The 13510-nt window shown below is 44.0% G+C and overlaps 2 protein-coding genes across 4 annotated transcripts; one reads left to right on the top strand and one right to left on the bottom strand.

The window, feature by feature from the left end:
- Positions 1-319: 319 nt before the first annotated feature.
- KARS1 (lysyl-tRNA synthetase 1) lies at positions 320-11536 on the bottom strand. Of its 3 annotated transcripts, none has more exons than XM_065745421.1 (14): positions 11455-11536; positions 10632-10782; positions 10184-10349; positions 9216-9309; positions 8779-8965; positions 8467-8592; positions 5864-5983; positions 4849-5011; positions 4592-4765; positions 3773-3858; positions 2918-3003; positions 2481-2607; positions 755-898; positions 320-451 (listed from the first exon to the last, which is right to left on the bottom strand). In XM_065745421.1, exons 1-14 carry the CDS (start codon positions 11514-11516, stop codon positions 365-367), a joined length of 1773 nt encoding a protein of 590 aa, XP_065601493.1. In that variant the 5' UTR covers positions 11517-11536; the 3' UTR covers positions 320-364. The 3 variants fall into 3 exon arrangements, with proteins under 3 accessions (XP_065601493.1, XP_065601491.1, XP_065601492.1); XM_065745419.1 differs by lacking the exon at positions 11455-11536 and adding an exon at positions 11240-11411; XM_065745420.1 differs by lacking the exon at positions 11455-11536 and having other exon boundaries at positions 10632-10886.
- On the top strand, positions 11516-13286 carry TERF2IP (TERF2 interacting protein). Its single transcript, XM_065745422.1, has 3 exons — positions 11516-12045; positions 12134-12210; positions 12796-13286. The coding sequence occupies exons 1-3, from the start codon at positions 11574-11576 to the stop codon at positions 13231-13233; spliced, it is 987 nt and encodes a 328-aa protein (XP_065601494.1). The 5' UTR covers positions 11516-11573; the 3' UTR covers positions 13234-13286.
- The last annotated feature ends 224 nt before the right edge of the window (positions 13287-13510 follow it).

The following is a 13510-nucleotide window of genomic DNA, read 5'->3' as shown; positions in this document are numbered from 1 at the left end:
AGCCGAGCAGCCCGCCGAGCAGCGCCGCCCCCGCGGTTCCCGGCACGACTGAGGCGCCGCGCTCAGCCGTGACCTCTGAGTTTCCGCACCTCCACAGCGAACGGGGGCCCCCCCAGCACTCACGCGCGCGCGACGGCAGCTTGGAAACCCCCACCCGCCAATTAACGGCTCCCACACTCCGCGGGGTACCCGGGCCGCGCAGCGCACGGCACCGTGACGTCACCGCCCACCTCAGCCCTCGAGGACGCGCCGCACCTCAGCCCCGCCCCTCCGGCGGGAGAAACAACTCTCGCGCAGGCGCACAAAGAAAAACGTGAGACGTTCGGCGGACACTGCTGCTTTTATTCAAGGCCCGCCCCGGCTTTCACACAGAGGTGCCTTCGGCAGACTGCTCGGGATGCGCCTCCTTCTTCTTATCCTCCGGTTTCATCGCTGGGAACAGCAGCACCTCCTGCGACAACGGGCACGCTCAGCGCACACCAAGGTCGGCCCGCCGAGCCCAGGAGAGCGCGGCCGTGCACGAATCTCGCGAGATGGGCGCTCGGCCCGGCCCAGCCCAGCGCCGGGCACGGGACGGAGGCGGCGCAGGGGCACGGCGCTGCGCGGGGTGCGAGCGGCCGGCTCTGCAGAGGCGGAGCTCTGAGCCCGGCAGCGTTACGCACGCCTGTAGGCCGCGTTACTTTGCGTTGCGATGGAACCTCGCTCCTATTCTCTGATGCAGCCATCAGCAGGCGCTGCCACTTCTAATACTTACCTTGATGTTACTGGAATCGGTAAGGAACATGGTGAAGCGATCGATTCCCATGCCCCAGCCAGCTGTAGGGGGAAGGCCATACTCCAGTGCAGTGCAGAAGTTTTCATCAATAAACATGGCTTCATCATCACCCGCAGCTTTTGCCTAAATGAGAAAATAAGCAGTAAGGGGTGTTTGCACAGAGCTACGTTGTACCGATGCTATTAATCCCTACCGGAAGGGTCAAATACATTTGTAGCAGCCATGTCACTGATGGTACTAAGTCTCTCTACAGCCACACAAGTCAGTGACAGATGAAGGAATTTCATGCCTGTAAAGTTGTGGAGATGCCCCATAGAGGTGCTTCCAAAGCAACTCTTAAGCTCAGTTCCCTTATGACCCAGAAGTTTCTTTTCTAGGGGCCAAGGTAAAAGCTGTATATGCACCAGCAGCCCAACTGTACAATAAGTTGCATTCAAAGGTTTCTCAGGTTCTTCATTGTTTCCAAGTCCCCCTTTAATCCTTACAGAAACAGATGAGGACCAGAGTCACTGGAATCACCACTAACTTTGTTTCATGAAACAAATTAAGGGATTTTTTTTTTTCCCTTCAAGCAGAAAGATTAAACCCCCACAACATTGGAATGTTAACGGCTGCTGCTTACATAAATTTACCCCAACAGCCCCCAAGTGATAACGGTGATAATGATAAATGCTAAGTGTAAGTGTTGAAACAACCAACATTTTGGCTCACACAGTTTCAAGAATGATTCTGCAGAAGTTTTAAAGCAAACCATTCTGCCTGAGTAATCCTAAAATATGAACTGACACTCTTCAAGTCAATTTCCACCTTAACGTTATATTTTCAGGGGAATTTTCATTCCATATATACAATCAAAAGGGCTACAAATACTGGTCATGACTATAAAGAGAGAACTGCAGCAAAATATGGCAGGCCAAAGGGCAAGGCATGTTTAGTACTATTCACTCTAAACATTCTGAAATTTACTAACAAGCTATTTAATGTAATTATATTTTCTTGGATTTTACAATTGTTTAATCTTCTCAGAATCTGTAGGAAGAACAGGAACTCTTTCTGCAGACCACACCATCTGACCTCAATCACATGTGCTCCCATGCATCCATGTGTATACATATGTAATTAATAACAAAATCAGTTTGAGTCCCTCCTTTTCCAGGCTTACGTATAGACATCTAGTGATATACATTTGTAGACCTAATAGTTTCCAATATGCATCTCTATTATGTGAGCCAATTTAAAAGAACTTAGTTCTGAACATTAGATATGTAATTCCATTCAAACTCTTACTGGACATGATACTTCTAGTTACTTAAATAATTTTCCATGTTGTATGATTACATAAAGGCTTTGTTGTGGAAAAATAACTCGCTTTCAGTATGAGGAAGACAGATAAAACACCCTGTACATCTGCTTTTTTTCAGATCAGTATTGCAGGTACAAAAGAAAGGGTAAGATATTCCAAAACCTACAAGTACTGTACAACAGCAGAGTTTAGACTTGTTTACCTTACAGTAAAGTTCCTTTACAAGAAAGCAAATTTTAAGAACAAGCTTTCACATGAGTAACACTCACTCTGTCTAATCATAACCCTCGCTCTAATCATAACCCTTTTCACCAGTAGGGACTAGCAATGGATTTGGAATTAGACACGTAAAATACTCTTACATGCTTACATCATTGATTCCCTATCAGAAAAACACTCTACCTTGGCCTGGTCTTCAAAAAGCTGCCGCTGCTGGAAAGGATCATTCAGTTCTGTGTATGCATTACACACTTCCTTCTTCATCACAAAGAGTTCAAAGCGTTCTGTTAGTCCCTGACGAGTACGATGCCTATGTGAAAATGACAGATCAACCAAGTCTTAAAAGAAATGGCTGTACAAAACTAAAAGGGCACGTACATTACTTCAGGTGGATTACTCATATTTGCCAGCAACAGCTGTCTGAACTACTCAGCATGAACACACCTCTCCTCTGGATCCTGGGCTTCACAGCTCAGGAACCAAGATCTACATGGCTTGTGTCAGAATAGTATTTAACTAGCATATAACATCAGTACCTCCTGTTTTGTTGTTTGTTTTTAAATAAAGTAGTAGTGAAGGACTTAGAAGAGTTACATTATAACTGTGCATCATACCCTTACCATTTGGCTAGAGGACTCATGATCTGTGGATGATCACAGATGAAAGTTGGGTTGATACAAGTGACTTCGAGAAATTCACCGACTAACTGAGAAAATAAAAGCAAAACACATGTAGCGTACAGTATTGCCTCCCAGCACCACCTTCCCCAAGTATCCTGTTTCCTTCTCCGGTACAGAAGGAGGTACCACAAGAGCGAAATGCTTTACTAATTACGGGAATGACCTGTTTAACAGAGAACAGGTGTTTTAGCCAAATATCAGCATAGCAGAACCTGATAAAAACAAATAGTAACATAATTTAATTTGGCTATCATAACACAGGACAATGAGAAAAGCAGCAGAAAAAGAAGTAGCTAACACCACTGACTAAAAGAAAACACAAAACAATACTATATGGGAAATCTAGCAGTTCAGTAAGATACATACAAATGCACAGACCACTTGAACAAAGCTGACAGAAGATAAAGCAGATCTGGTTTGGGCCTAAAATATCACTTTTCACACCACAATGTTCTAGAGCTCATCAGTCTAAATCATCACTAAGCATGCATCAGTCAACTACTACGTTTCAGTGAACAACAGGTTTTTGACACAGCAAGATTTCTCACTATCATGCAAGAAATAGCTCAAGTGCATGTCAGCATTTTCTCACATTGAACTGAACTTGCTGTTAAGAGACTTCTATTGAATCACTGAATCATAGAATCATTTGAATTGGAAAGGACTTATTCAAATCATCTGTTCAACTCTCCCTCAAGCCAGATCAAGCTGCTCAGAGCCTGGCCCAGGTATTGCTACAGACAGATCCCCAAAGATTATAGGAATACTAAAAAAAAAAAAATCACCTTTACTTACTTTGTCAAGAAGCCTGGCTGTTGTTCTAGGAGGTGGACACTCCACATTTCTCACTGTACAAAGGTCATCAAAGAACCTTCGAGTTTCTGAAATTGTAGACAAAAATTTTAAGAGTCACCCAGGTAGTCAGATCTTTTCTTTCTGCATGCTTCAACGTGTCTCAGAGGGATTCTCAAGATCTTAATAATGAAAACATTAATAGCAGAAATCTAATGGAAAACAGTAGCTTTACTGTCAGTTTCAAACACTACAAAAGTGGTATTTGTTTCTTACTAGTTTGCATTAAAACAAATTATTTTGCATTTTAGAAACTTGGACAACAGTTATATGCAATCCAATGTTATTATCAACTGATATTAGAAATATTACTAAAAAGTGTGCTGACATATTTCCTTAATTCTGAATTCCAAGAATAAAGTAGCAGAGAAACACATCCTGTAGAAAGCCAAAAATATTCTTATTCCTAACCTACTGTCACAGACACGGAGTCTCAACTGCAAAAAAGACAGAATAAGTAAGAAATAAAAAGTTGTGTCTCTTCAACAGATCAAAAACTTTTAGATCATGCCTCCTGAATATATAGTGTTAAATATACTCCACAGAGAAGAGGCAAAACAGTCAGATCTTGCCAAGGACTGCATGGCAAGGCTTCACTTTTTTCCTGGACTTTTTTTGTAACAGACAAAGCCAGAGAAAGTCAATTCCATGTACTGATGCCACTATGAGAAAGTAGCTGGTGGACTGCAGGCTGAGGATTTCAGATCTTTGCTCCTTTTTTCTCAAGGAAGAATTACAAGACATTTGTAATCAGTATCTAACCTTCAGTTTCAAAAGACTCAGTGGATGGAAATTTTACTCCTAAAGTCTTTTCCAGTTCATCCACCATATTAACGCGTCGGAACGGAGGGGTAAAATCTATCTCATAGGCCTGTCCGTCTTGACCATCTGGATGGTAGGTGATCTTGTAACTTCCAGTAATGTGCTTCACCATCCCTACCAGAGGAAAATGAAGTTAAGAAGAGAGCATAAAACATAGTATGCAATTCTTAGTCTTTAATTAATATTGCATATGTAACCTGAAAGCAACTTCTCTGTGATTTCCATCAAATCATGGTAGTCTGCGTAAGCCATATAGAATTCACAGGTTGTGAATTCAGGGTTGTGAGTCAAATCAATTCCTTCATTCCGGAACTGACGTCCAATTTCATATACTCTGTCCAGGCCTCCAACCACCAACATCTAAGCAGAAGGATATTCAAGTAAATACTAACGTTATCAAAAGAACAGGAAAGTGTTCGTAACTGCTACATGATCTGACAAGTCCGATCCAAGTTTCATTCTGCTAACGTCATTCCAATGAGGCCACTATTGTGCATTAAGAGTCCTCTCTTCAGTTACACTTTTTTTTTTTTAAATGAGATGTGCCCTTGCTGCTAAGAAGGCTAATGGTGCCACTGTCTGCATTAGGCAAAATATTGACAGCAAGTCAAAAGAGGTCATTCTTCTTCTCCTCTCAGCGCTGCTGGGATAATGTCAGGGGGTATCATAATCATTCTGGACTCCTCAGAAAAAGAGAGACATCACACTGGAGACGGATCAGTGCCACAAAGATGAATAAGTGGCTAGAATGCTCCTCTAATGAGAAAAAGATGAGAGAGCTGGGACTGCATAGACTAGAGAAGAGAACACTCCAGAGGAAATCTATATAAATGTATATAAAAACCTGAAGAAAGAGCGTGAAGACTGAACCAAGCTCATTTCAGTGATGTCTAGTGACAAGAAAAGACAGTGGGCACAAACTGGAACATAGCAAACTTAATCTGAACATCAGAAACTATTTTCTACTGAGTGGGTGACTAAAGAGTGGCACAGGTTGCCAAGAGAGGTTGTGGAGTCTCCCTCTGTGGAAATATTCAGAGGCAAATTTGAATAGAGTCCTTGGTAACCTGCTCCAGGGGTCCCTGCTTGAATACAGTGTTTGGACCAGATAACCTCCAGAAGTCCCCCCTCCAACCTCAACCATTCTGTGATCACACAAGACCACAACAACTTGGAGAATATAGGCTTAACCAAAAGAAGCTTGTATTTTACCTTATGGTAAAGCTCTGGAGCAATTCTCATATACAACTTCATATCCAGCTCATTGTGGTATGTAATAAAAGGTTTTGCCATAGCTCCACCTGGAATTATATTCATCATAGGAGTTTCAATCTGTAAAATAACAACAAAATAAAGAAATTTCACATTACCATCAATATTTCCAGACTTCCCCCTTAATACATACCCTGCTTTCATCCTTAGGGCATTTCCGTTTCCAAAGTAGAACCAACCAACCACAACTAACCTTAATGAAAATTTTCTGCATTTCATTTATTCTTTGACATTTTAGTATATGAAAACAAGTCTGAAGGCCACTTCTCCCATGCAGCCAACAAAGACAAGTCACTTAAGCTATTTAGAATTGTAGAATATTGAAAGATGGAAAGGAACCTGGAGGATCAGAGTCCAAAACCTAACTCCACACACTGCAATCTAAGAGTTAAACCACATATCTAAAAATACTGTTCAAAGCATTGTTTCTTGAACACAAGCAAGCTTCAAAACATGACTGTTTTCCTGGGGTGCCTGTTCCACTGCCTGACCTATCTCATAGCAAATGATTTTTTCCTAATAGCCAACCTGAACCTCTCTCAGCACAGCTTTAAGCTCACTCTGTAAGGCTGCTCCACTCTCAAGGAGAATGACTGAGTACTTAAACTCCTGTGTCCAGGTCACTGATAAAAATATTGACGAGAACTGGCTCTAAAATAGAGCCTGTGGGAATACCACTAATGACTGGCTGCCAACTTGATACTATACCATTTACTACACCTCCTTGAGCCCAACTCTTCAGACAGCTATTCACTCATCATACTGTGTACATGTACGATAGACATTTTGCCTAGAAGGATATGGAGAGAAACAGTATAGGAATTTTTGTTAAAAATAAAAGTGGGAAAAAAAAACAAACCCATTGCTTTCACCTTGTCCAGTAGGCAATGTCATGAAAGGATATTAAATTAGTACGGTATAACCTTCCATTCACAAACCCATTCTCATTTTGACTGCATCACTGGTCAAACGTTTTTCAGTAAATTGCAAAATATCCTTCACCATAATTTTATCAGGCACCAAAGTGAGACTGACAGGCCTATAATTACCAGGGTCTACATTCTTGCCCTTCTTGAAATTCAGAATAACATTTACTAATTTCCAGTCAACTGGCATCTCTTCAGATTCCAAGCACTATTGATAAATAACCGGGAGAGATCTCACAACATTGGCCAACTCTTTCAATACTCTGAGCCTAGGAAACTACAATTGCAAAAGCAAAGCCCATTACAAATCAACGTCAACTAGGAACTTATCACTTCACCAGACGCAGTCTTCCAACCCTGCACTCCAGGGCTCCCAGGGACCATCACTGATGTTTAGAGACAGGGATAAACAAACAAGATACTTAATATCTCTGCTTTATCAAATCCCTATTTGTGAGGTAGCTGGCCTCTGCAAGAAATAAGCCAGTATTTTCTTGAAAACTTCTCTTGCTGCTAACACTTGTAAATGCTGTCTTTGTTATTCAGCGCAATACTGGCCAGCATCCATTCCAGTTATCTGTGGTCATACAAATTTTCTCCCTGCAATAGTGAACCACATTCCTGGAGCCCTCCTGGGTAGTCTGACCTTGCTTCCAAAGTTCTTATTTTCTTTTTCTGCCTAAGTTCCTATGGAGATCTCTTTTCTGCCTAGCCAGCATCCCAGGCAGTACAGTTTAACTTCAGGCAGTACAGTTTAACTGACTGCAGAGTAAGAAGCCTTAACAACAAACTGAAGAATACAATACCCATGACATTTTGGCAGTATTTTTCTCAAAATCAAGTATCTGTCCATGTCATGACACTACAGCATGCTGTATGGTCACTAATGACTCAGCAACGATACAAGCATCTCTAGATTGCACTCTACCATATGACAGGCTATTCCCTGACTCCTATTCCTTTTATTCTACTCATACCTGCACTTCACATAAAGGACTACCATGATTCTCTCATGATCAACTGAAATATCAATACTAGATTAACAGCTATTTGAGAAAAAAAATAAACCAAACTAGTTCTTAAAGCTATTACATGTAGAATGGAAACAACTGAGCACAGGTTTCAGATTTCTACATCCTCCATCTGATCTCAAAACTCTACTGGCAGCTTCAGCAGACTAAGTTGATAACTTCTTGTTAATAAACAACATTCAGTTCTAATCTCACTGCTAACTGCACAGTACAAACAAGAATCTGAATGTTACAGAGAGCAGATCTAGTACTACCTCCTGACATGCTACAATATTCTTTTTCATTCAGGAAGTAAAACACCATTCCAAACTTATAGCTTCCACCTTACATTACTGAAATAAAGAAAAGACAGAAGTTACCGCCTTCATTTTCTGTATCACAGACTACCGAGTAACAATCATAACTTTAAAAAGGAAAAAAAATAATAACAACCAGCCCTCCAGTTTATATTACCATAACACACAGTGCTGAGAGTTATTCTCACTTTGGAAAAACTTGGCAAGTGTCCCTGAATTCAAAGTTCCTCTGAAACTGAGATCCTCCAAATACCTTTGGTATGCAGACAGAAATAACAATGAAGCCTTACCTCAAGGAAGCCCAATTCATCTAGAAAGTTCCGAATATATGTCACAATTTTTGCACGGGTTATAAATTTCTGCCTCACATAATCATTAAGAATTAAATCCAAGTATCTCTGTCGATATCTAGTTTCCTGAAAGAAGAAATAACTTTAGAACAAGCTAGACAAAACGGACTGCCAAAAAAAAACAGAAAGAAGAGTACCCAAAACAAAATGAGAACAGTTCTTTGCTCACTGATATCATTAACAAATACAAAAGATCACACAATCAAAACTACCTGTCAAATCACCTCCAAAAGTGGTAAGTACAACAGGTACCTTATCTTTGAGGCCAAAGTGAAGATGAGGCAACATGTGTAGACATGGAGATAAAAGAGTTATTTCATAAGGAATAATACTCAGTTCTCCTTTCTTTGTTTTCCCAGGATTCCCCACTACACCAACAATGTCCCCACGACGCAGTTTGTTGTTAATTCGGAAATATTCTTCCTCAGACTTGTAAAGCCTGTAATTACAAAATCCAGTATAAGCAGTTTTGCTTAAAATTAAACATCCCAGCTGTCCTGTGTGTCTCTACTCAGGCTGAATTATTAATAGAGGGATTATCCTAAATGGGAAGCCAATGACTGACAATACCTAAAACAAAACATTACCTGTCCAAGCCAAACCCTACTGGAACGGAGATGAAAAAACAGATCTCTAAAGTCCTAGAATATAGTTCCGTTTAGAATACTAATAGGAATACTTTTACTTACCTGGAGTTTGCCATGACCTGCAACTTGACGCCTTCACCACGAAGATCATAGAAAATCAGCTTCCCTCCAGAGGCACGCTTTGCGTGGATTCGACCTAAGCAGCAAAAGAATGCAGGTAATGGGGAAACATGTCCCTAGAAGGACACAGCTGCTGGAGTGAGCCCAGAGGAGGATCACAAAGATGATCAGAGGGCAGGAGCACCTCCCCTATAAGGACAGGCTGAGAAAGCTGGGGCTCTTCTGCCTGAAGAGAAGGCTCCAGAGGGATCTTATAGTGACCTTCCAGGACCTGAAGGGGTCCTACAGGAAAGCTGGTGATGGACTTCTGATCAGGGCAGGCAACAACAGGACAAAGGGAAATGGTTTTAAACTGGAAGAGGGTAGGTTTAGACTAGATAGTACGAAGAAATTAATTACTGTTAGGGTGATGAGACACTGCAACAGGCTGCCCAGTGAGTTTGTGGATGCCCCCTTCTGGGAAGCATTCAAGTCGAGGATGGACATGGCTGTGAGCAACCTGGTCTAGTGGAAGGTGTCCCTGCCTATAGCAGGGGGTTGGAACTAGGCAATCTTAAAAAGTCCCTTCCAACCCAAACCATCCTATGTTTAATTCTATGATTCTATGACACAGGGGCAAAAGACACACTACCACTCGGATAAAAAAAATCATCAGCTCTGCACTGACCACTAAGTGTGAAAGAGAAGCAGTTAAAATCTCAAACTACTAAGACTGCAAAAAAGTTCATATAAGCTTTGATAGTCCTGGAGCCCAAATCACTATCAGACCTTCTGCTCAGTCTGAAAGGTCCTGTCTTGAATAGTCCAAAACTGCTTCAGTCTTAACTTCAAAACTGAGAGAATCAATAAAATTATCAAAATTTGAAGAGACCATCCTATCTATAAAATCAGTTATAACTTGGCTTTGCAAAGCAACAGGCCATCTTTCTGAAGCCTAGACCATGTTTTACCTGCCACTCTCACTGTAATGTCTGTCAGGTGATCTCCCGGCTGTAAGTGGCTGTACCTCTCTATAAAATCTGAGAGAGATAAGTCTACATGGAATTTATGGGGATAAGGATCTTCATTGGTGCCCTTCAGTTGCTGGACTGCATGACTACGGATCTTGTAGTATTGCTGTCACAAGAAACAAATAACACAAAACGATTTTGTTAGAATCTCAAAGTATTTTACAGATTATCAATTAAAACACAGCTGCTCTGATTAGGAATATTTAGATCTTTTGGCGGGGGAGTTGGACTAGATGATCTCTAGAGGTCCCTTCCAACCTCTACAATTCTGTGATTCTGTGATCCCTCTCTCTATTTCAACTACTCAGCTCAACCTGAATTAAAATCACATGTAAATCAGTAACATTTATTTTTCAGCACAGCATTAAGCATGTGGCCACACACTCACATTTGGATCCAGGCTCTCCTCCTCAGCACCAATGTTATTCTCCGAATCAGAAGCCAACAGAGGCTTATTTGAATGCTTTTCGCATTGTTCTTTATGCTTTGCCTCTTTTTCAGCAATCTTTCTCTCAGCCTTCAGACGTCTCTTCAGTTCGCTGTCAAACAAGAAGAAATCGGATACAGCACACACACTGATACTTCTACAGGGAAGCATGAAGCAAGAATTCATAAAGAACTGACTGTAAAACAACAATGTCACACCCCCGCTCTGCGCAAAAACCAAAGCATCACTTAAACATATTAAAAAATTATCTTCTTTGAGTTCTCTTAGTCCACCCAGAGAAAACTAAAACCTGGTTAAACATCGCACAAACAGATCCGGATGAAGCGTTCCGGATGCCCGCGGGCCCCTCCCTTCCTGAGGGGCGTTACGAAGCTCAGCTTCCCCCGCGCAGCGACCGCACCCTCACCCCGCAGGAAGCCGGGCGCCGCCGAGACGCACGAAGCCGCCTTTGCACCCCGGCCCGGCCCGGCCCGCCCCACGGTCCCGGCTCCGTCGCTCGGCACTTCATGGGAAGAGAGGCGGGCGCAGCTGGTCCGCCAAGCACCGACCTGCTTCGGTCATGAGGTACCTGGCACCAGCGGAGCGCGGGCGCGGCGCTCCGGGCCCAGCCGAGGAGCCGCGCGGCAGCGGGGCTCAGCATGGCGCGCTCCGACGGACGGTCGAGCGGATTCGCACCCCGGTCAGACAGACGTAACGCTTCGCCTCGCCTGCCCTGCCTCGCCCTTTCACTCTTCCCTAGCCCCGCCGGCCCGCCCACCCTCACTTTTTACTGAGGCGCGACTCGACATCTGCCGGATCGAACTCTCGCTCCACTGCGGCCGCCATCTTCCCACCTCTACCTCGCGCTTCCGGTAGTGAAGCGCCTGCGCAGCGAGCGCGGAGATGGCGGCGCCCCCGCGGAAGGTGTTCGTGTGGGAGGATGGCACCCCCATGCACTTCTACATACGGCCCGGGATGGCCAAGCTGCGCCTGGCGCCGCTGCTGCTGGCGGGCGGCGCGGAGCTGTGCCGTGTGCAGGAGCCGGGAGCCGTGCACCTGGTGCAGCCCGGGGAGCCGGCGCCTGACGGGGCCGTCTCCACCGAGTACGTGGCGGCGTGCTTGGAGAGCCAGCGGAGGCTGCCGCTGGACCTCTACCGGCAGAGCGGCCCCGCGCCGCTCGCCGCCTCTCCGCGTGGCCGCCTCCCCTTCACCGAGGCGGAGGACGCGGCGCTGCTGCAGGCCGTGCGCGAGCGGAGTGGGGCGCGGGTGAGTGGCACGACGCTGTGGAAGGAACTGGAGTGCGCCGGGCTGACGCGGCACAGCTGGCAGGCCATGCGCGACCGCTACCTGCGGCACCTACAGCCGCAGCATCGGGGTGAGTTGCGGGCGGGGGGCCGGGCCTGGCGGCGGGTAAGGTCCCTTGCCCCGCTAATGTTCGACACTGTGCGCGCCTCTTCCCGCAGAGCCCCAGCAGACGGAGGCGGGCGCGGCACCGATGGGCATTTTCGAGGCAGCGAATCGGGAGTTTGAGAGCTCTGAGGTACGCGCTGGTGTGGAGCAGCTCTGCCGCAGCTGCAGAGTGGCATCGTCACGGAGGTCCTTCCTGGTTGCCACGAAATAACTTTCCTATGTATCAGTTCACAGTTAACTTCTGAATTATTTTGTCCTATGGTGGCCTTTCCACTATACTGAAGCGGAAGCTTCACATGAGCTGTGAAACACGTGGTATGTGATGGTCAGTGTCTCACTGCAGCGTGTGGAAAAGGATGTGTTTGCTTGGCTTAATTCTTTGCTCAGAGGTAGTTGAGAAAATTGACCTGATGTGCTATCTCACATTAAAAGCTGTATTGGCAGTTTTCACCTTGGGCATAAAATGTTTGTGTATTTTATTTTTCCTTTTGTACTTAAGCTGTTCAAATGCTGCTTTATATTTGATGTTTTCATGTGCTCTTGTAGAACCTTGTTAATCTATTGCTTCACTTCAGTCATTGAATTTTGCTGTGCCACATAATTACCTTATGTGCTGTAGAAAGTCATGGTAAAAGTTGGCATTTGCAGTAAAGCTGCAATAAAAGAAGCTTGCCAAAAGCTAACTTGTCTAACTGATGTCTCTTCTTACTTGTAGTCAGGAAGTGACACCTCAGACACTCCAGACGAACTTCCTATGCAAAATGGAGAAGGAATGTTTCCAGGTGAAGCAGTGTCTGGCCTGAAAACTGGACTGGAGGACAGTGCTCTCCCTGCTTCTCAAGGAGAAAATAAGCAAGCAGACACTTGCCCTGATTCCAGCAAGGTTGAAGAAGCAGCACAAATTATTCAGCACTTGGTGGAGGAGTTGCACATGGACCTGCTTTCTGTTACACAGGCCTTACTGAAAAACAGTGGTGAAGTGGAGGCTACTTCATACTACCTGCATGCAGGGCAGCGCTCGGATGGGTACCCTGTGTGGAGTAGAGAGGATGACTTAGAATTGCAAAAGGATGATGAGGATGCCAGAAATAAATTGATAGCAAAATTTGGAGCTGAAAATGTAGCAAGGCGAGTAGCATTTAGGAAAAGTTAAAATAGCAAAGCAGAGCAAAATGACTGATCTAGGACAAGTGACAAGTTAACTTTTTTTTTAAGTCACTTCAGAATTATACTTTAGAATTTCTAAGTGTTTCAGAGATGTTTTAAAATAATATTTATAAAAGGTTGCTGTACTGTGTTCAGTATATCTGCTATGTACTTCTGACAGTCTGACCTGTACTTTGCTGTATGCAAATAATTTTGGAGCTGGCTAAAGCATTGTGAGTACGCTGTTACGTGTGTCATTTCAGAATGCTGCAGGCAATCATCTA

Source organism: Cyrtonyx montezumae, unplaced genomic scaffold, assembly GCF_038088225.1.
Source record: "Cyrtonyx montezumae isolate F1298 unplaced genomic scaffold, pur_monq_1.0 scaffold_35, whole genome shotgun sequence".
Taxonomy (NCBI): Eukaryota; Metazoa; Chordata; class Aves; order Galliformes; family Odontophoridae; genus Cyrtonyx; species Cyrtonyx montezumae.
This window is presented reverse-complemented; position numbering and strand designations above follow the sequence as displayed.